This window comes from Sebastes fasciatus, chromosome 1 (assembly GCF_043250625.1).
Source record: "Sebastes fasciatus isolate fSebFas1 chromosome 1, fSebFas1.pri, whole genome shotgun sequence".
In the NCBI taxonomy this organism is placed as follows: Eukaryota; Metazoa; Chordata; class Actinopteri; order Perciformes; family Sebastidae; genus Sebastes; species Sebastes fasciatus.
Window position 1 is genome coordinate 34362259 of NC_133795.1, and position 23283 is coordinate 34385541.

Below are 23283 nucleotides of genomic sequence, written 5' to 3' on the forward strand. Positions count from 1 at the left end.
GGTATCGGCCGATGCCCAAAGCCCAGGTATCGCTATCGGGACTCAAAAAGTCAGATCGGTGCATCCTGAAAGTCTCCAGCAGAGATTGAACCAGAGATATTGTTTGTCTTTAGATTGAAAAAAAGTGCCCCACAAAGACAAACTCACAGCAACGGGCCTTGATACCCTATTTGAACTTTCAACTTCTCATCGGCTCACTAGATGTTTGTCTGTTCCAATCTCTAGCTTTCCCCTGTTTTATTGGACAGAGCACATTCTGCATAACTACCAACCCTTTCACATTACATGAAGACATAAGATTCAATGTCAAGCTCTAAATCCCATCTTCAGACTGATTTCTAGGGCTGGGTATTGATACTATTGGCAATATGATGCCTGAATTTTCTGAAATACAAATGAATCTGACCAGATATCAACCTTCTAATCCTTCAAGTATGACCCTGCATATGCTGGAGAGAATAAACAGAGTGAGCTACAAAGATAATTTGGAAATAGTTGGAGGGATATCTACTTGGATAGCTTACCGACACTGATCTAGTCATTATCTAGATCCACTGACATGGAGCTAAATGTGGTGCTCATATTACCTTCAAGTACAGAAAGAAGCCCTGAGAGGCAAGGGAGACAACAATTCTGGTGATCCATTTTCTAAGTCTGAGCTAAATTGTTTTCTCTCTGATGTTTATGACTTAAGAACAGGTGAAAAAAAAGGTTTTACCAGGATAATCTTTCTGAGTTCCTTATTTGTTTCTGTTAATCTGTAAAACAGGTCGGAAAAAAAGTTTTGGCAGGTGAATTAAAAAATAAATAAAAATTGTCAGGGTATTTTTTTAATTAAACTGTTTACATTTCTCTCTGCACTCTAAACAGGTACATATATTATGTGTTAGCAAGTTATGTAAACTAAAACGCACCCGAAGGGAAACATTAATGCTCTTAGTCAGTAATCCTATTTAGAACATGTGTAGTGGTACACTTCAGCCTCGTGGCAGACAAACACTTAGAAAAAGTGTTTCATGGATGAAAAAAACTAATTTAAGGAACTTAAAAAGATTATCCTGGCAAAACCTTTTTGCACTTGTTCTTAAGTCATAAACACGGGAGAGAAAACAATTAAGATCAGACTTAAAACATGATCCCCGTTTTTTTTTCTCTCTCTCTCTTGTCTGTCAGGGCTTCCATATTCAAGTGAAACTCACTCGCAATTTATCATTATTGTGGTCAAAATGCCATCAAATCATTTATCTCACAATAAAAACTGGTTAAGCTACAAAATAAGAGATCGGTTCCTTTGAAACAAGAGTTAAAGTAACAGAAATGATTTGTTCTTCAAAAACAAACTCTTATTTAAAACAATATAATTGGCATAACTTGTTTCTTATTGGGAGTATTAATTAGGTTACATGGTAAATACATCGTTTTCTTCTTGTTTTTCACACGTATTTGACACTTTCACATTGTAAGTGAACAAAGTTTTTTATTCATTATTTTGGACTTCTTTCCTTTATAATGTGCAGATTCCTTTTTGTCATACACACACATTACATTTATGCAACTAGTGCAAGCAGTGACACTAACAGCTATGGGAGGACATAATGCTAAAGATATTGTTATTATTCAGTTTCTGCATACTTTCTAAAATCAAATGCAATGCTTTTCATTTCCTTTTGAAGACCTTGACAAAGAGACTTTAAAATCCTTTTGGTCAAGACCATAGAACAGCAAATTATCAATTAGCTAATTAATTTAAATAAGTAAATTATGTGGGTCAACATGATTTCTAATGATTCAAAGTAAGTGTCATCTCAATAATTAAGAAAACAAAGTGCCTATCATAATTAAAAGTACAATTTTCTAAGACTTTTTCATGACCATAAACACTTTTTAAGTTTTGTGGAAACCTTGTTGTTAGTTTAATTGATTATCTGATGGCTGCCAATCAAAACAGGGGTCATGATTGACAGCACTGCATCGAAAGAGGAGGAATCCTGTCTTGTAAATTCTGGATTATGTCCACAGAGTGTATGTTGATGAACTATTCAATAACAGGGTTAATGTTTTGCCAGAGGATCTCCCAGTAGAGCTGATTCCACACTTTGCTGTAAGTGACGGGTTATCAGAATTGTCAGGTGTCATGCAGAATCCACACCAATCACCTGGGTAATTTACACCAAAATCAATATGTACTCAGCCTTGCTAGAGTCACTATCAATTACACTAATCAAGTGAATGTGTATTGATCACAATAACAACACTTAACATGCGGAAACCGAAAAACTGTTATTCCTGCACAGATCAATATACTGTAGAGGAGTAAGCAGGGAGTCAAAGAGAGAGAACCTTTTCTTATCATCTACGCATCAGAGCCACTGTTCAGCAGTTTTCAGAAGAAAATTCAAGATATTTAATGAGGTATGAAAGCCAGATAGAATGTCCCACTCACTACGTACTATATCTTTGTCACAATTCTTTAGAAAAAAAGAGTCCTTATGAAAATGTTTGTTCATGTAATGTGTTTAAAGGGCCGCTATGTAATATATGTAATGCAATAAATCATAAAATGACTATGATATGTCATCAGAGATTAAGGAGACATGCTGAATTGAAAACTGGCTTCTCCAACAAACAATACTACAGTCAGTATGTTCTCCTTTGAAATTCCCATTCCGGTCCATAACGTCTGTTTTTGTATTTCAACACCCCGTTGCCACATATGAAACAAATTGACACGCAAACGATTCTATCGGACCTGAAAAGCCTCAGCACATCTCTCTGTGGTCCGTGTGCAGCTGGGTTATCAAGACAGCGAGTATTTGAGACACACAGGCGGTGAAATGATTCCAACTACTGCTGCTGGTCAGAGGCTAACATGGCCATGTCTAGAAGGTAACCCTCAAATTGCAAAAACTTGAGCTCACTGCTATCAGTCACACCGGAGGAGCGGACGGGCCACGGCTCCAGGGTTTTGAATTTGGACTGCTGTTATCCATTTTAAACGCTAGCTGTCAGCGCCACATATTGCTCCTTTAAGTAAAGAACAAAGAATATTGGCAAATATACCCTTATTGGATTTCTGACACACAGGCGTAGTCTGCATGTGAAGATGCATCACTTCAGCACACTGTGACATATAAGTTCATATATTTCTAATATCTGTAACTCCGTAAATTCCGGCTGCCATCTCATCTTCACGTAGCGCTTATCAAAACAATTTCATCTCTTTTATTCAATTTGGCAGGTCCACTAATCTTAAGACTGAGACTGTGTGGAAACTTGCCAAACGCTGGTTTTCTGTTCCTGAGCAGTGCCAGGGGAATTTAGGATATTAAAGCCTGCATGAAATACAGACTTTATGGCGTACAGAGTATGAGACTCATGGCCTTCCTACCCTCTCCTCTAATGAATCCACTGAGCCTGCAAAGTGATTCTTCGCATATCCAACCATCCCAGCTGGTGTTTTCTTCGCAGTCACACTGCTTATACTCTCCCACCTCCCTATGTTTCTGCATACCTTCATGTCAGCTTGTATTCTATGCACTCACAAACACACGTCAGCAAACAGATGAGACATCGGGAGTGTCGGGCAGCTGCTGCAGTGTTGGAGGGGGATCCCACAAAACCATCCTGCACTCTCTGTTGGCACACCAGATTGTCAGGGAGGGTGTTGTTTACCCAAATCAGTGGCACATGGCAAAGAGTGCAGTTGTGCCTGTGTGCTCAGATACATTTTGATAGCTTTGATTTGCCAAGGAACACAAAATCTTGCAATACAAAATGTGGCTGTGGTTGAGCATGGAGTTTCTCTGAGGGTATCTGTTGAAAAATGCATTCAAATCCATTTCAAACTGAAAGATGCAATAGAGGGGCACTGCAAAGGAAATTACATCAGTGCAGTGAAATAATTAAATCCCTGGTTGCTGCTACACAGTTTCATCTTTGAGAGCATGGTCAGTGTAATTTATGAACTCACCTTTGCATTGGGCTGCACAATGAATCGAATATTAATCGCAATCACAATTTTTGGCTTACCATGGTATCGTATTGGTATCGAGAATCGTGGAAACTCACTGGTATTGGTATAGACCACTAGATTTCTGGTATCGTGACATCCCCTCCGCTTTTCTGTTAATATAATATCCATTTCTTAAACGTACATTTCCATCTCAAACCAAATGTAGTTCATCATCTAGAGTTATAATATATTTTTAATGATATTCAAATCTCTTGCAGCCTGACTCCTCCACTGGACAGTTATGAATTACTGACAAATTAATGGTACATTAATTCAGGCTGGATCCAACCAAATGAGGACTCCCACAAGAACAAACTAGAGCAATTGAAAAAATAGGGCATTTTTACATAGTTATAATATTCCACACAAGACAGATGTGTTTCAAACAGACAGGCCTCCAGGCCATCTTTCTCAATCCTGCTCTGAGCTACAAATGCTGGCAATACTGATGTTTTCAGACACGTGACAGCACAACACCAAGATGTAGAATGGAAAAGGATCACACTGCCTTTAGGAACCAGTATCATGTCATCTCTTTTCTTGTTAATTTCCTCATCTATCTGGCTTTAAGTTACCATCAGTATATGAAGATTTCCAGCCACATCTTAATGTTTCACCACCTTTCCATTAATGCCAAAAACAACAACTTCAGATTTACCATTGTTAAGAGAGCGTAAGTAAGTCAAAGCTAAAATGATAAAATCACAGTGTCATGGTTGTATGCCTCTGCCAACAATGGCTGTCCAAAATGTAATCACGACATCATTTTATCCTGTTAGACATGTGTGTGAATTTGTCATAATTATCATATGAATTCTTGAATTATGGCCAAAAATGTGTTTTGGGAGGTCACAGTGACCAGGTGGACGTTTGTGCCAAATTTAAAAAAATTGAAAACGTAATAAAGAAAAGGAAGTAAAGAAGTAATAATGAAATAGAAGAATGGATCGGATGTTTGTACAGACGGACAAACCGAAAACATAATGTCCCCAACAATGGCTGTTGCCGGCGCGGAGGCATAAAAAAATTTAAACCTACATGAATTCTTTATGAAGCTATGTACAGAGGGGAACTGCAGAGTCAGGTGATAACTCTTTGTGGGTTCATCTCTAGGAGCGACACCTTTCACATTACATAATCATTTGATCCTGCTAAGTAGAGAGGGGAAATAGCAGCCGGGAAGACACTCTGAGGGTTTCTATGCACTAATTTGATGGAGAAATTCAGAATCACCCAAACAGCAACAGAAAACTGCCTGCTAAAAGGTACAGTGTGTACGAATTGGTGGCATCTAGTAGTGTGGTTGCAGATTGCAACCAACTGAGTATCCCTCCGCTCACTCCTCCATTTCCAGCAGTAACGTGAGCCACCAAGTGCCAAACCGTGGTAACGCTGTTCGCCTCACTCAGAGGCCGTCCTTACCTTAATAACACTACTTGAGGAGTAACGGAAGTCAGACTGCAGCTGGTGGTACCACGGGTTTGCACTCTGCGGCTCACACTACCGAAGTTTCACAAGCATGTGAGTAAGTAAGTAAGTTAGTTTATTTGTATAGCACATTTCACAGATACAAAATCACAAAGTGCTTTACATTAATAAAAAAATACATCAGTCAATATTAAAAGTAGCGATGACAAGCACAGGGCTGTCAAGCTAAAAACACAACAAAACTAACAAATGAGGACAAAGACACAAACAGGTAACAAATACAGTCAAGAAAAGGCCAATAAAAGCAATAAATAAAGTGGAGTTGTTATTCAGACAAATTAACAAAAGCCTGTCTAAATAAAAACGTTTTCAGCTGCTTCATAAAAATGTCACAGGAGTCTAGGGATCGCAGCGATAAGGGGGATGGCATTCCATAGATTGGGTGCGACAGCTAGAAAGGCACGGTCACCTCGGGTGTTATAATGGGTTCGGGGGACTGCCAGAAGTTTTCGGTCAGAAGACCTAAGAAGACCTAAATGCCCGATTTGGTGTATAAGGCAGGAGGTCAGTGATATACTGAGGTGTTTGACCATGCAAGGCTCTAAAGGTTAGCACCAGTATTTTAAAATGTATACGAAATTTGATTGGAGCCAGTGCAAAGAGTATAAAATGGTGGGGATATGGGATCTTTTGTTGTGTCTAGTTAAAAGCCGAGCAGCTGCATTCTGGACGAGAACTACGGTGGCCTTCAGGTAACGTAAAAAAGTGAAAAGGCTCTCTCTAGAGCCAGCGTTTGGTTTGTCCCTCCTGGGCCAAGGCTTATTGAAAGAGGCTGGGACACGGTCTTGCTCTATGGGGTATGACACATTCGCAGTGTAACTGGAGCTGCGGTCGTGCGTTGCTATTGCTATTATGTTGTACCCCAATGATATGACGCGATGACGCGTAACATCTCTGAAACACTGCATCACTGTAGGAACATGGACGATGCCGTGAAGAGGACCCGCTCCCTGTGTAGATATGAAGGGTTCATTCTAAAGCTAACAAAAACACGATTCTTAGTTTCAGGTGATTATACTCAAATGAAAACATTGTTATGAATATTATATTCCATTAAAGAGATATGACGTGTGTGTGTGGTCCCTGCATATAATCAATCAAGACACGGTAATGGTAAGACACTCAGCTACTGTATGACTTTTTCATGATGGCATTAATAATTGAGAAAATAGTTCAAACAACCTCTAAAATCTCTGAAAAGGCTAAAACTGAGATTTACTCAAAAGAAACTAATGATGCCCTGTGGTGGCAAGAAATATTCAGGTCACAATCAGGTGGTGCTTACAGATTCTTATCTTGGTAAACCTAAAAGAGAGTAACACGTTCACCAGCTAATCAGAGGTATTAAAGCTGTAGGATTATTGTTCTCTCGGCGGTAAGACTCAACTTTTAATCACTGAGAACAATGTTGGTTGTTCTTTTCAGCGTACAACAGGAATAGAATAATAAACTGTTTTGACAGAAGCCGACCTTTTCTTGGCAAAACATCCCCATCTGTTACCTCCGTGTGTTAACTCTGACCCAGCAGTAAGTATTGACTTGTTTTACATTCAAATATGATCACTGAAAGCATTTTAACACCTGCTGTTTCTGCAGAATGAAGAATGAAAAATGTGTTAAGGGTATCATTCAGTACGAGTGTAACCATGGCAACCAGACAGAGAGGAACGGCTCATCTTTGTGGCTCCAAAATTCAACATACTCAATACACCCATGATGACACTTTCCCTGTCTGAGGACTTTTCCAGTGCAAATATACACACTTCAAAAACCTTTATGAAACCCAGATTTTACAGGATTAATAAAGTACGCTTCTACAGCATAAATGTAGTCGTGTTAACGGATTATTTGTGGTGTCGTTAACGTAAAAAAACAGCATAGTGTGTCTGTTTCTGCAGATGACACCAACTAAATCCCATCGCCCACACACTGCTCCTCCTGGCAAAGCAATTCCTGCCTTTATATAAGTCACATCCTCCATTGGCTTGTTTCTCATTTCAGTGTTGGAGAGAAATGTACGAGCTCCATCACAGACTCGGGAGCTCTTTTGCCCTATTGAGACTTTTATCTCACCCTGTTTTTTTGCCTCTATATACCACACTGTGTAACTGTATCACTGGCCCACATGGAACCTATTAGTCATGGAGGGGGCTCCCTGTGATCCAGTCCACAGCTTTATTCCAAGTTTTAACCACTAAAGGGTTTTTGAGTTACACAAATTGAAATGTTTAGGTCTGGTTTATTATGTAACGTGAGGCAGTGAAACCAAAAAAAATTTGATAATTACTCGGGGTGGGGGGAAAAAATCGATTCACCTATGTTTCGGATTTTTTTTTTACGATTTTGAAATAGATTTTTTAATGCCAGAATCAATATATTTGCTTCATTTGAGTCTATACGGAGGTAGAAGGAAGTTATTGCTTTTATTGTTGTAGTCAGAGTAACGTGACGTCACATCCGTTCCATAGCCATCGACCGAAACAAAACGCAGCCGGCCGCAGCGCGAAACAGAGCAGAGCAGAAAACGGCGAAGGGTCTGCGTGGATACGACCTGCACTCTCACATTTTAAATCCAAAGAGGTAAATATTACACATACAGTAAAGTACGGAAACTTTACTTCAGGTCCTTTAAAGTGGTGCTTTTGTGTGATTCTTTGTGGAGAAACTCCGGAAAGATCCGTCGATTACATCAACTAATCGATTAGTCAACAAAATTAGTCGACTAAGAATTTCTTTGGTCGAGGACAACCTTAGTGCAAAGCCAGCCAAGTTCTTGTTCTTGTTTCTGCACCAACCAGCCCTAATGGTTGCTATTGCTCCCTCTACTTTCAGTTGGTGTGATGACACAAGTGTATTCCTGTTCCTACTGTAATTTACCCTCTTAGAATGAATGACTTCCGATCTCCATCAATAGACCTGGCATGTCGTGCTGGGAAAAGCGCTGGTGTAATATAAATAAAATGACGTCTGAATTCCATTTAGGGAAGCCAGTTTGGGGCTCTGGTATTGTCTGGCTTAATGGGACACTTAAACCTGCAATAGGCAAAATGATTTGGGCCTCATTGTGCAAAAACTCCATAATAACCTTTCAGCATATTGTAAATCAAGTGTTCTGAGAGAAAACTAGACTTCTGCACCTCCTCATGGCTCTGTTTCAAAAATCTAGCCCTTGACGGGAGACTCTGGCCAATCACAGGTCATTTCAGAGAGACAGCGTTCCTATTGGCTGTGCTCCGGCTGGTAGGCGGTGCTTGGCATTTCCTCAACTAATCTCAACATGGCTGCCGGGTCACAAACTTTCTCATTTTTACAGCTAAACAGTACACTATAAGATGTTTCTGAAAACATTTGAGGGGAGAAATAGGCATCACAGTAACAGAATATGGATTCATATTTGCTCAGTGCTGCCTAGTTTGACGACAGGCTCCAGCTCGGTTCTGCTTGTTTTCCTCCAGTCTGTGAAATCTTGCAGATGCCGTTAGGAGCGCCGGAGGACACAGAGGCACATGATTTTTTTCAGATTACCTGTCTCGTACACTCCTGTCAGGATATAGTGACTGTTATTTGCTCAAAGTTACCGACTTCAGCTTTATTGATCTCATCTGGCACATTTAGGATGCGTGTCAGATGGATGATGTAATATTCCTGCCTAGTCACCTATCTCCCTCTGGACCAACCTGGTTGGTAGGAAAGCACAGACAACCAAAGTACATGTGAGGGGACAGAGACACTCTTCAGGAGGTTTTGGTTGCACGACTGAACAAATTCAGGTAACAATGAATACAGGGATGTTTGTGGAGGGGTGCACAAATCCAGTCTGATCACATTGACATTTCAAGTGGCCCACTGCCCTTTAAAATGTTCTGACATCTTTTCCAACAGCATTAACATACTCGCGCCTATTTTCAGAGTGAGACAGAAAATTCATCTGCAAAGGGAACACAGGTTAAAAAGAGATATGAACGCTCCTGTTTCATCATGTTGCTTACAGTCCAACACCTACAGTTGGTACAGTATATACTGTATGCTCTATCTATAGTGCAGAAGAGGCATCTTGATAAAATGTTCAGTTAGTGAAAAATATTATTCAAGTTTATTTAGTATTTATCTTTGATAATGTCAAAATGATTCAAACAGTTAATCAATTATCAAACAAAAAAGTCTGCCATTCGCTGGTTCCAAGTTCATGCTTTGTATTTTGGACTGTTGGTCACCTTAGACTTTGGGATTTTGTGATGTGAATTTTTCACTATTTTCTAAAGTTTGTAGTTCAAAAACAATCATTATATTACTTTAAAAATTAACATATTAATTGATTAAGAAAGCAATTATTAGTTGCATTTCTTTAGGTTTTATCTAATTGTGAGAATTTGCAGTTTAGTGCTATTTATCTCTGTGTGAAAGTAGTCGGGGTTATGCTTTGTTTATATCATAATTACATGATGGTTCCCTTGTTTTCTGCTGAATGTTCTTATAAAGCATGTCATTGTCATCTCAAGTTTTAATATTACCTTCCTAAATATTTAATATATTTCTTCATTGAAGCTGACAAAATGTCTTTTCTGAGTCAAAATCATAAAAGAGAAACTTAAACGTTTCCATCACTCTCAAACCTCCTTCATTTTTGCAAAACCAATTAAAAGGTCAAAGTTACAGTATATACCACGTTACGTCATCCAGCAGCCCTTATACGTCACATCTCTTTGGTGTCGAGTGTGACTAATGCGAGTGGATTGATGTTGATACAGGTAAAGTCTTGGTCCGCTTGCTGAGGCTCTCTTGCACTATTCACCTGCCGTAGGAGAGAGGTTTGAGTGGAATATGAAAAGACGAGGAGGGAAAGAGATAAAAGAAGCGTCCTAAATTATAAATGATAATTTATAATGGAATGATAATGGAAATGTGATTGAAACATGAAAGATGGGCATGGATCAGGTTAGTTATCTGCACCATACAGGATTGCCAATTGACTTTGGAACGGAGTATTATTTTGCATATACTGTATTTGTGAGCTGTGATAAATGTAAGTTAATTAAACATAGCTCTCATCTAAGACTTCCATTATAACTTCAAAGGCTGCAGAAAAAGGCTGGATAATAACTGCAGGTATCAACAGATAAATTCTCTCCCACTGCGGCAACAGAAAATGCAGAACACATTGTGTAAATTACTTCAAAATCACATAAAGGCCTGAAGGCTTTTAGTTTAATTCACTCTCTTCCATACACACGATCCAGCACTATGAGGATAAACTATGGAGAAGTTGCAATGAATAGGAGGAAAGCAGACACCGCTGCAGAAACTGCCAAAAGAAACATTTCAAAATTAGTCACAGAAAAAAAGAGATTTTTCTCCATCAGTAAAATTGGGCAAAGATACAGCAAGAGATAAAAGGGACAGGTGCATGCGACAACAGGAAGTTAGTCATTGTTGTTTGGCTAATTTGGCCCACTTACTGAAATCGTCAGCAGTTGGAGATTCATAGCTCATGGAGGCAAACTAAGGTACTTCTCCTCATAACTCCAGAACTTGCCCGAGTTGCCATCACGTTTCTAACTTTTGTCAGTGTCAAAGTACAAACATGGGTACATTGTAAACAGGACCTGCTAAGAGCTAATTCGGCATACTTGTAATACTTAATTTACGTATTTAAATTGCTCTTTTAACATATAATTATTAAATAATGTTTATAATAAAGTAATTCTCGATATTTTGAGGTAAATATCGGGGTAATTCGGCTGTAATTCCAAGGAAATTTCAAATGGGTTACTTGTAGGGGTGTGACGATTCACTCACGCACGATACGATACGATATTGGGTTCACGATCTCGATACAATGCGATATTATAACAACAATTTTAACAAAACTTGAATGATGAAAATATACGACTGAAAAAAGTGCTGCCGCCGAGCCAACGCGCTGTGCTTGTGTAAACAGCAGCGTTGGATGAGAGACAGCGGACAGAGCAGATTGAAACGTTGCTTTCCTCCATGTTTAACCGTTTCATCGTGTTTAAGCTTGCTGAACAGGTGTAATAACGTATCTTTGCTTTACACTTGCAAAGTTTCATTGCACTTACTAACAGCAACGCGCGTAGCGTCAACTCGTCTCTCCACTGCGGCATCTCTGATCAGCTGTTCACTGACTGCGCTGTGTGTTGATGTGTGTGGAGCTCCGACACAGAAGCTGCGGCCGTGCGTTATAATTGATTGGTTCAATTTCGGCGAGGGCGGACCAGATTTTACTGTGCATGAGTTGTACCCCGAGAGGCTGCAGCTTCAGCCCCCGGAGCCCCATATGTACGTAGTACCTATTATGCCCTGATATTGTGATCCAGGTTTCGTCTCGAAGATGCATATCGTCACGTTTTTATATCGCAATATTTCATGGCAGGATATTTCGTCACACCCCTAGTTACTTGCTAATTACCATGAAATTTGCAAGCCTATAAAATAAAGTGTTACCGTGACATTAGAGAAAAAAATAGGCCTAGCCTATATCACGATAGAAACGATATAGAAAAAATATATTCAATAGACATTTTTATATTGTTTTGACGATATATATCATCATATTGCCTAGCCCTAGTATGAACCCTGCTTTAGAAAAGGAAAAGGTTATAATATGTTATGTGTCTATCATGCTTGTTTGGGAGCTCGTCTGCTCTCTAGTGGCTAAAAAATTACTTTTTTGAAAATGTACACTATAAAAGCTGTGTGTGAGTTGTGCATGCAATGCATTAACACTCTTACAGGAAGTCATAAACCGCCATCCTGCATCAGGAAACTCACTCCCCACTATATTAATCGATCGCAGACACATGTACACTCTACCTTATAGAGACACACATCATCTCATTCACAGACCCAAAGTCACACACACACACACGCAAGGCCTCTGCTCATTAGTCCACTGTGACCCTGAGCCAAGACGCCTCATTAAGAAAAATCCTTAACTCGCCTGTGATGTTCTGAGTTAGAGGTCATTCTTTTATGCTGCTACCAGAAATAATCTGTATCCGGGGATTTAGGGGATGTTGTTCATTTTCTTCACACAGAAAACTCACCAATGACTCTCAGCTGTGATATCTGTAAAGGTGCAATCTCTAAAATCAAAGTTAAAACTGCAGTTGGGGTCCAGTTTTTGCTACTTCAGCACATAAATACGCCTGCATTTATTGAGGACTTAGTGGTATTCAGCAGAGACATGACTAACAGTGTGTAAGTATATTCTTTCAGTTTGTGGGTATTTGTGAAGTTGTCATCTCGGCATGGACGGTCTCACCCTGAGCCCTCTGTCATGAGAAGTGAGTCATGTCTGTGAAGCACTATTATTATCGTCTGCCTGGGGTGAGAATTAGAGATGAGCTGCAGTGGAGGCTCATTACAGGGGTTCATTACAGGGGGGGTATCAAAGGAAAGAAGTTGGAAAAAAAATAAAAGTCTATTCTCACTTAATAGTTCCGACAGGGAAACTGAATACTCCCCTCAAACAGGGCAATATCTTGTCCCTTAAGATACTTTTAAATTTGTCATTATGTGACAGATAAAAATGTGCTGAAATAACAATTATTTATGATGGTAAGCAATAATCATCTTCTAAATAAACATGGTCATTTAATTGTTAATTATTAGAAGCAATCATATATTTTAGCTAAATTTGATCATACTGCTTCAACATATTGACTTCTACATTCACTTCTCGGGGTACACAATCACTGCACAGCTCTCTGAAGGCTCTGCACTGAAATCAGTGACTGTACTTCTTCGCCTTTGGCTGCATAGCTTTGCATTCATAATAGTGTTACCACTCCTGTGCAGTCACAGCTAACAGCTAACTCAATACTTTCCGATTACTGTACGACATGTTGGAATTGATTTGTTTGTGATATGCGATGCACCTTTTAACCACCCAATTACAACTTCTTTAAATAATCCAAAAGACTCAAGGGTGTAATTTCAGTTCAATTTGCTCACCGAATTCTCTGTCAACAGTGTTTTCTTACTGTCCCGCCACCACAATTCAGAGGAGAGAAGCTTATGAAGCTTTACCAGCAGCGAGTGCTTCATGGACTTTATTTCTCCCGGGTTTCCCCTCTCAGGCTACAGATTGCAGGTAGCCTAGTAGCTGGGAAAAAATACAGCAAACTAGGCCTGTCAATTGATTAAAATATTTAACCACAAATTAATCACACATTTTTTTATCTGTTCAAAATGTACCTTAAAGGGAGATTTATCAAGTATTTAATACTCTTATCAACATGGGAGTGGGCAGATGTGCTGCTTTATGCAAATGTATGATTATATTTATTATTGGAAATCAATTAACTACACAAAACAATGATAAATATTGTCCAGAAACCCTCACAGGTACTGCATTTAGCATAACAAATATGCTCCAATCATAACATGGCAAACTGCAGCCCAACAGGCAAAAACAGCTGTCAGTGTGTCAGTGTGCTGACTTGACTATGACTTGCCCCAAACTGCATGTGATTATCATAAAGTGGGCATGTCTGTAAAGGGGAGACTCGTGGGTACCCATAGAACCCATTTTCATTCACATATCTTGAGGTCAGAGGTCAAGGGACTCCTTTAAAAATGGCCAACATTTAGCATAAGTTTGGAGCGTTATTTAACCTCATCTTCACTTTAGCTTTAAAACTGAGCCCGCTACCTCCGAAAGATCGAATAGCGGCTGGGACCAACGGCGGCTCGTCGGATTTTTAAGAAGTTAATTAAAAATCACAATTTGTGTCACTGCGAAAATTTGTGGTGTTAAAACGAATTTGCGTTCACGCGTTATTATCATGTTAACATTGACAGCCCTACTGCAAACCACTCTGCGAGTTTTCTAAAAACGTAATGGATAGTTGGCTACATTTACATTACATATTACCCATTTAATGTAGAGTTTTATTTACATTTTTTCTCCTAATAAGATGCCCATAAGGCAGTTAAGGACAGTGCATACTGAAGACGCAATTAAAATATATTTACAGTGTTAATAATACTGCAATTTACATCGAATTTATCAATTAGATAACCTTTACTTTGGAAAGCCCGATCACCGATTTCATGATACTGATTGGTTGATACGTTTTTTTTTTTGTTTGTTTGTTCTTTTAGTTGAAGAAACTATGTATTCATGTGTGCCCAAACCAACACCTTTGAATGGGCTGTTTAGAAGGTCTATGTCATCACATACAATTATTCAAAAAAGGTAACAACTAGGAAATACTGATGTTTAGAAATCATTCCTCAATATGTATATGTATGTGTATACAATGATCCTCACTTCCTGAGACGTTGCGTCATAGATTTATGCAACATGAGTTTTTGTTCCTAGTTCCAGGTCTGATAAAGACGTCTAGTCAGTTCGGTTGCACACAGAGCTATCGAGTGTGGTGCAACATGGTGAAATAAGTGTTTTTTTAAAACACTGAAAGTGGAGAGAAGAGTTTCCTCTGAACCTGTCAAGTTGTTATTTTAGCCCTGTGTGCTGCAATACGGCTTAACGTATCATCCCAGCCAGTTAGAGGACTCGTGAAAGCTCTTTACAGTATGTCTGGAAAAAAGCTCAAATAAATGTTCATAAACGTCGTTCTCCTCCACATAATTTGATTCTGACTTCCCTAGACCTCGCTGACACTTAACCGTGAGCTGTTACATAAATCAGACACCCTAGGAAGTAATCTGGCTGGTTTTGCACTTTGAACATCATCGTTGGCAAAGACAGATTCCCTCATTCTGCAAGAAAAAAGGGAACAGGCTTTTTAGTTCCTCCGAGAACTCATGATGAAAAAATAAAACGACTTGGCCAAATGCCGTAAAGCCATTAGAAGATTTTGATGGACCCCTTTCATGCTTCAGTGGCTACCATCAAGTGACTCATCTTCTCTTTGCCAGAACAAGTTGGTATCTTCTCATACACGACAGTAAGTCATGTCCTCAGCTCAACCTTAAAGTGGCAATAGACAAGTTTTTTGGCTTTAGATTATCATTATGAAGTAAATGTTGCTTGCAAAATGTAATGGCTATAAAATAATGACACCATCTGCATTGAGATTGGTTCCCTAAAAGCCTCGCCTTCACTGTGCAGTCCTGTCTGCCACCAGGTACGATCTACCGGAGAAATGAAGGCTCGACTTACAGCTCAAAAGGAAGCGCATCGACCATTGCGCAACCAAAACAGAAGGAAAAACGCCAGGGGGGAAAAGTTGAAAAGTTGTCTGTTTCCACTTTAAAGTAAAAAAGTCAACAAGCTGCAGCCTCCTGCACGTTCTCACTGCTTTCAGTAAATGGCCACTTGGAATGAGCCAGAGGGAGTTGCCATGTTATCATCCTTGAAGTCTCTGTCCTACGGCACAATGGGGGTAAAAACACTGGTGTGACAGTGCAGACCTGAAAAACTATAGTGTGGTGTTGTGTGAGAACACCAGAGAAAATGTTGTTCTAAATACTGGACTCCACATTTGGGAATTGTCAAGATGGGTAGGTAGATTGATACCACTCTCATGACTGTGTGTTAAGGCCCAGACACATGATGAAGGCCGACTGTTGCGTCCCTTCATCGCCTTTGTCTTGGCCAACAAGTTGCACTCGAACACACTGCAAAAACTACAGCTGATCAGTTAGCACATACGTTCTGCGCCTGCGTGAGAGGAAATGACTATCTACACTAGCGGTATTAGTCTGTATTCGTCATTCAAAAAGACCGAGGACTGCGGATATACAAGCCGTTGTTATGATACATACAGGAAACAAAGCAGCGTTTGCCGAACATTTTCACAACGCTCTCACTCACCGCTTAGCTTCATATACAGATGGGCGTGTCGTTGTGAAAATATCCGTGTGCTGAAATGATCAGATGAAGATGAAAAATGAATGTTTTTCCTCTTGACTTTACTCGTTGGCTTGCTTTCCTCACGTCCGTTTCTCTTCTCGTGCACTGATTTGTTTAAGCTGAACAGCCAATCAGAGTGACTTCTTTCACCGACAAGCTCTGCTGCCAATTCAACATGCTGAATCAGCCAAAAAAACTCCGACACAGGCAGACTAGAGCCGACAGACGCTTGTCGACGGCCCAAAACTGTCCGACCATCGGCTTGGTGTGTCAGGGCCTTTGGATATGAAGCAATAACCAGCGGCTGGTTAGATTGGTTCAGCACAAAGACTGGAAACAGCAGGAAACAGCTAGCCTGGCTCTGTCCAAACGGTAACAAAATCCATCTTACCAGCACCTCTAAAGCTCCCTGATTGACACTAATATCTTATTTGTTTAATCTGTACAAAAACCTCAGTAGAAAACTGACAGACTGGTTAGGAGGTTATGTGCAGAATTATTTCTTGGCCAGGAGCAGTGACTTCCTTAAGTCTTTGTTGGTTGCCTGGCAACCGACTCCAGGAAGTAACTGCGCTTGCCCAAAAAACAGCTCCACATCCATCCATACTTAGTCTAAATCTGCGTGACTGAATTCCTCCGGACATCTTGTAAAATATTTATGTTGCCTTAAAAAGCATCAGACCATGTGCTGTTAGCTCTCTGAAAAACATCAATGTGACTCTTTAATCATTGTTGTTTGATTCGTCAGGACGTTCACCAACAAAGAGGGTCTAGTACTCCCCATGCTGACAGATTTAATCACACCGAAGACCTTAATCAAGATGCCAGATCACATTAATAATTGACACCTGTTAGATTTAGGATCTGGACCTTGAAAACAAGTCCAGGGAGGAACATGCCCAGAGATATTGTGATAAGACCGAGGGAAGCTATTTAGAGTTGCCAGTTAACCTAACCTGCGTGTCTTTGGACTGCGGGGGAAAACAGAAGAAACCCACACAGGCACGGGGAACATCTGGTTCTAGTTTCTCTACATCTTTAACAATATGTTTTGCTGTTGCTGAACGAGTTACTTTTGCTCTGTTTGCTCACAGTCAACTGTCACCTTAAAGTCTCTCTGCAACAACAAGTCCACCACGTTGACATTATACGCAATGTTTCAGAGACACACGACACATCTCATTTAAAAGTGTGTGTCCGTGTGTGAAGAAGAGCAGATTGAGAGTGGCTGAAATCAAACAGGGTGAAACCATTCATCAGTTTACAGTGGAGGGGAAAAAGTGCAAGACGATTTGCCAGCAGATGCTTTTTGATCTGAAAATGCTTAAATAAGAGACGTTTACAGAGAACATGTGGCATAAGAACTACCGTTACACAGGGAGCTTTCTGTCTCCAGATAGAAAACTTGGTTTCACATCAGCTCTCTAGAAAATTTTCTCTCACAAACAATTTAGTTGAGGGCTGAAACTAAGAACACCGGATTCAACTGTTATCAAGCCGTTAAATGGGCGGTATCAGTCGCTATAAGCACCATAGATATGGATCATTAGGGGCCTACCACGCCTACTACATTGTAAAAGTGAAAGTGAAACTTAAAGCAACATGTTTGAACATGTAAAACTGAATGAAATGGGTTTAGGCAACACAATTACAACTTCTTCAGGTTAGGCAACATAACTACAATTTCTTCAGGTTTAGGCAACATAACTACATCTTCTATAGGTTTAGGCAACAATACTACATCTTTTTCAGGTTTAGACAACATAACTACAACTTCTTCAGGTTTAGGCAACATAACTACAACTTCTTCAGGTTTAGGCAACAATACTACAACTTCTTCAGGTTTAGGCAACAATACTACAACTTCTTCAGGTTTAGGCAACAATACTACAACTTCTTCAGGTTTAGGCAACAATACTACAACTTCTTCAGGTTTAGGCAACAATACTACAACTTCTTCAGGTTTAGGCAACAATACTACAACTTCTTCAGGTTTAGGCAACAATACTACAACTTCTTCAGGTTTAGGCAACAATACTACAACTTCTTCAGGTTTAGGCAACAATACTACAACTTCTTCAGGTTTAGGCAACAATACTACAACTTCTTCAGGTTTAGGCAACAAAACTACAACTTCTTCAGGTTTAGACAACAATACTACAACTTCTCCAGGTTTCTCCTATAGTGTTATTAATGATAATTCTTTCTAATGCTGATGATTAATGAGTGAGTATGATTCCTGCCAAAAGACCTCAAACCAACCAGCAATCCTGCAGCACTTATCTGGATCCTGTCCTCTACTAACAGCATGTCACAGCAAGATGACACCCGTCCAACTCCAACCACACTTCATCCCTCTCACTCCCCCTGCACACACAGACACACCCAGGGTGTGTTCCAATCCGCATACTTCTGTACTACATACTCATTATTTTGAGTGCATAGTGCATTCCAATTGTGTAGTACGGCAAATGCAGTGCACTCAAAGTACCCGGATGTTGTACTCAAAACGGTCAGATCGTTGAGTGTGGAACGCTGGACACTTTCCACACTCATTTGCCTCCATCTTGGCTACGTAGCGGAAGGGGCGGAGCCACGACCACTATTCAAACAGACGTTGATAACAGAAAAAAACAATACAATATGCAAACATACCGGTACATTTTCAGCCGACAGGAGGACACATCGTAGGCGTAGGCTACGACGTTGGAAACGTAATTTCCACTCTGCTTTCCTTTTTTTTCAGAAGATATTTTGGCGGGTAGCGAGCCGCGGTCAAATGTTGCGATCGTCATTTCCGGTCAGTGCGCCGCAGAGTATTCGATTTGAGACGACCCTACCCCGTTGAAATTTACGCACTACTCAAGTGAGTACAGAGTGCACACAGTGCACTACATTGAAGTGTACTTCTGGATGTACGTGGATTGGAACACACTCCCACACACACATCCTCCTTTTAGACAGTACTCCAGGTCAGCTGTCAGTTGAGTTTGTGCACATTTAAACGATAAGAGAAAGACAAATGATGTCAAACAAAGACAGCTGAATTGGATAAGAGGGCAAGTGAGAATGTGGTATAGTGAGTGGGAGGGTGTGTGTTTGTGTGTGTGCATGCAAGAAGAGTGAATGTGTGTTTTCCAGCTTCAAAATCTATTGAATAAAAACTACATTTCTTTCCACTGTTGTCAGCAGACAAACAGGGATTGTTTCTGCTGTATTTCTATGTGAGAACAGACTGATGTTTATTTAAGAGTGCTGAAGTATTGAAGTGGAACCCGGTTCATGTTATTATTATTTGTCGTCTACAGCAAATTTGATATATTGAATTAAGCTTCCTGGGCAAAGTGCCAGCTCAAAGCTCTGAGAAGCTGTGCCATGATGTTGACATGATGATATCTGACTTATCTCTCCAAGTTCATGGACCCTTGTGTGGGCTAATTAATGTGTTTCAGTCTGACTATTGGAAGCTATATGAGCATTGAAATGGCCTCTTATCTGTACTGGTTTTGCACAGGCCCCTATAGCTATTTGGAGGAGGTGGTTTGATGGCCCTGTAGGATTTGATGAAGTCTAAACTTTATTTCTACTGACACCTATACAGTTACATCATCAGCATCATGTTGAGCTGCTTTGGTTACTCATTAGATGCGTTTTAGTCAGGTGGATTTACTGGATTTAACTCTAAAAACGGTGCAGATGTGTCTTATTTGCAGCAACAATCATTCCTTTAAGTTTCTCTGAGGCTCAACCAGCAGCTCATGTGACCTACCTACCTAACAGCAGCAGCTTCACCTCTCTGGCCGCCTTCTCTCCGTCCTCTCGGAGGTTTTTGTCAATCATCTTTGACCTCTCCGCGGCAGCCTTGTCCTCGGCGCTCACCGTACAACCCATGGCTCCAAACGACCGAAAACAAGACGCTTCAGTGCTGATGGTGTTCAGGGTTGCAAGTCAGTCGATGCCAAACAATAACGATGCAGACAGCCAGCAGCTCCTGCGTCCAGAGGGAGGAAAACAGACGAGTCCAGAGTGTTTTTTAAAGTAAGTCCCTGCAAGTAGGAGCTCAGAGATGAAGCATTTGGTCCATGTCTAAACGCTCACAGCTCCTCTAGTCTCTGTCTCTGTCTCTGTCCTGCCACCATTCACAGAATGCTCGCTGCTGCAGTCCTTTTCCGAGCTCCTCAGTTCTCCTCAGTTCTCCTCAAATATCCCCTCTGACTATTGGAAGTGGTAGACCAGTCCTCTCGACGTCACTCTAGACAATTTTGTCTGCGATTCCTCCAATTAGAACAGGTGAGCTCTGCACGGCAGCGCGAGCGGAGCCAATTAGAGAGGAAGAGGAGCAGCGAGGCGTGATTTGATTAGAGGAGTGTCGGTGCGCAGACTGCAGTGGGCGCTCTGCCAGACAGACTCATTCCTCTGCAGCTCTCACATGGACGCAGACTCTCTCAGACGACCAAACACACACTGTTAAACAGCAGTACTCTGAATACTGGACTGCTCTATCTCTCAGTGACTAACTGAAGTGTGCAGCTGCAGGTTTTTCTTTGCAGGAGGATGCTGGACAGGACTGTTAAAATGGCTCATGATGGGTGTTAGTCACATGTTAATATGAAATAAATCAGGCTAATAGAAGAGTTGGTTGATAGCGCCCCCAACAGGACATGAATAGATGTTTTATCTGGTGGCTGATAGTTACTGGGCCATATGTTCTGTAAAGCCATTAAGACATAATGATATTAAATAATATATAATATTTATATGGCACCTTTCAGACAAGAAATGCAGCTCAAAGTGTTTTACAAAACAAAAGAAAAAAAAAGAAAATTCAAATAACATTTGAAATATTAAAATACACTGAGAAAAGACGGGTATATATATATACATATATATATATATATATATATGTATATATATATATGTATATAATATATAGATACTGTATATATACATGTATATATACAGTATCTATATATTATATACATATATATATATATATATATATATTTATATATACACACACACATTTATTATTTTACTTCCCGTTTTTCCCGGGACCGTCTGAAAGATGTAAAAAAAAATGTCGGAAGAAAAAAAGTCTGAAAGATGTCAAAAAAAAAGTCCATAGAAAAAAAGTCTGACAAAAAAATCTGAAAGAGGTCAAAAAAAAATTTCAGAAGAAAGAAGGTCTGAAGGATGTCAAAAAATTTACATAGAAAAAAAGTCTGAAAAAAACTTTTCAGTGTATATTAATATTTCAACTGTTGTTTGAATTGCCTGTTTTTTGTTTTTTGTTTGGTTTTGTTACAATACAGTGCCTTCAGAAAGTATTCAGACCCCTTCACTCTTTTCACATTTTGTTATGTTGCAGCCTTATGCTAAAATCAATAAAATATTTTTTTCCCCTCATCAATCTACACGCAATACACCACAATGACAAAGTGGAAACAGAATTTTAGAAATTTTTGCAAATTTATTAAAAAGGAAAAACTGAAATATCACATTTACTTAAGTATTCAGACCCTTCACTATGACGCTTGAAATTTAGCTCAGTTCCCTCCCATTTTATTCGATCATCTTTGAGATGTTTCTCCACCTTTACTGGAGTCCACCAATGGTAAATTCAATTGATTGGCCATGATTTGGAAAGGCACAGACCTGTCTCTATAAGGTCTCACAGCTGACAACGCATATCAGAGCAAAAACCAAACCATGAGGTCGAAGGAACCGCCTGAAGAGCTCAGAGACAGGATTGTGTTGAGGTACAGATCTGGGGAAGGCTACAAAAAAAATCTGCTGCATTGAAGGTCCCCAAGAGCACAGTGGCCTCCATAATCCTTAAATGGAAGAAGTTTGGAACAACCAGGACTCTCACTAGAGCTGGCCGCCCAGCCAAACTGAGCAATCAGGGGAGAAGGGCCTTGGTAAGAGAGGTGACCAAGAACCCGATGGTCACTCTGACTGAGCTCAAGAGATCCTGTGTGGAGATGGGAGAAACTTCCAGTAGGACAACCATCACTGCAACACTTCAGCCATCTGGGCATATGGCAGAGTGGCCAGACGGACACAAAAGCCCGCTTGGAGTTTGCAAAAAAGCACCTAAAGGACACTCAGACTGTGAGAAACAAGATTCTCTGGTCTGATGACCCAAGATTGAACTGTTTGGCCTCAATTCTAAGCGTCATGTCTGGAGGAAGCCAGGAACCGCTCATCACCTGCCCAATACCATCCCAACGGTGAAGCATGGTGGTGGCAGCATCATGCTGTGGGGGTGTTTTTCAGCGTCAGGGACTGGGTGACTGGTCAGGGTTGAGGGAAAGCTGAACGGAGTAAAGTACAGAGATATTCTTAATGAAAACCTGGTCCAGAGCACTCAGGACCTCAGACTGGGCCGAAGGTTCACCTTCCAACAGGACAATGTCCCTAAGCACACAGCCAAGATAACGCAGGAGTGGCTTAGGGACAACTCTGTGAATGTCCTTGAGTGGCTCAGCCAGAGCCGACTTGAACCCAATCGAACATCTCTAGAGACGTGAAAAAGTCTGTCCACCGACGGTCCCCATCCAATCTGACAGAGCTTGAGAGGATCTGCAGAGAAGAATGGCAGAAACTCCCCAAATCCAGGTGTGCAAAGCTTGTCGCGTCATACCCTAGAAGACTCGATGCTGTAATCGCTGCCAAAGGTGCTTCAACTAAGTACTGAGTAAAGGGTCTGAATACTTAAGTAAATGTGATATTTCAGTTTTTCCTTTTTAATAAATTTGCAAATATTTCTAAAATTCTGTTTCCACTTTGTCATTGTGGTGTATTGAGTGTAGATTGATGAGGAAAAAAAGTAATTTTATTGATTTTAGCATAAGGCTGCAACATAACAAAATGTGAAAAAAGTGAAGGGGTCTGAATACTTTCTGAAGGCACTGTATATACTGTATATATAAAC

The 23283-nt window shown here is 40.2% G+C and overlaps 1 protein-coding gene across 1 annotated transcript in view; it reads right to left on the bottom strand.

Annotated features, from left to right (window-relative positions):
• Positions 1 to 20858, bottom strand: part of gnai2b (guanine nucleotide binding protein (G protein), alpha inhibiting activity polypeptide 2b) — a 56545-nt gene extending 35687 nt beyond the window's left edge. Inside the window, exon 1 of the mRNA XM_074645396.1 lies at positions 20120 to 20858. Coding sequence (XP_074501497.1) covers positions 20120 to 20237 — 118 coding nt within the window. The 5' untranslated portion in view covers positions 20238 to 20858. The remainder of the gene's footprint in view (positions 1 to 20119) is intronic.
• Positions 20859 to 23283: the final 2425 nt, after the last annotated feature.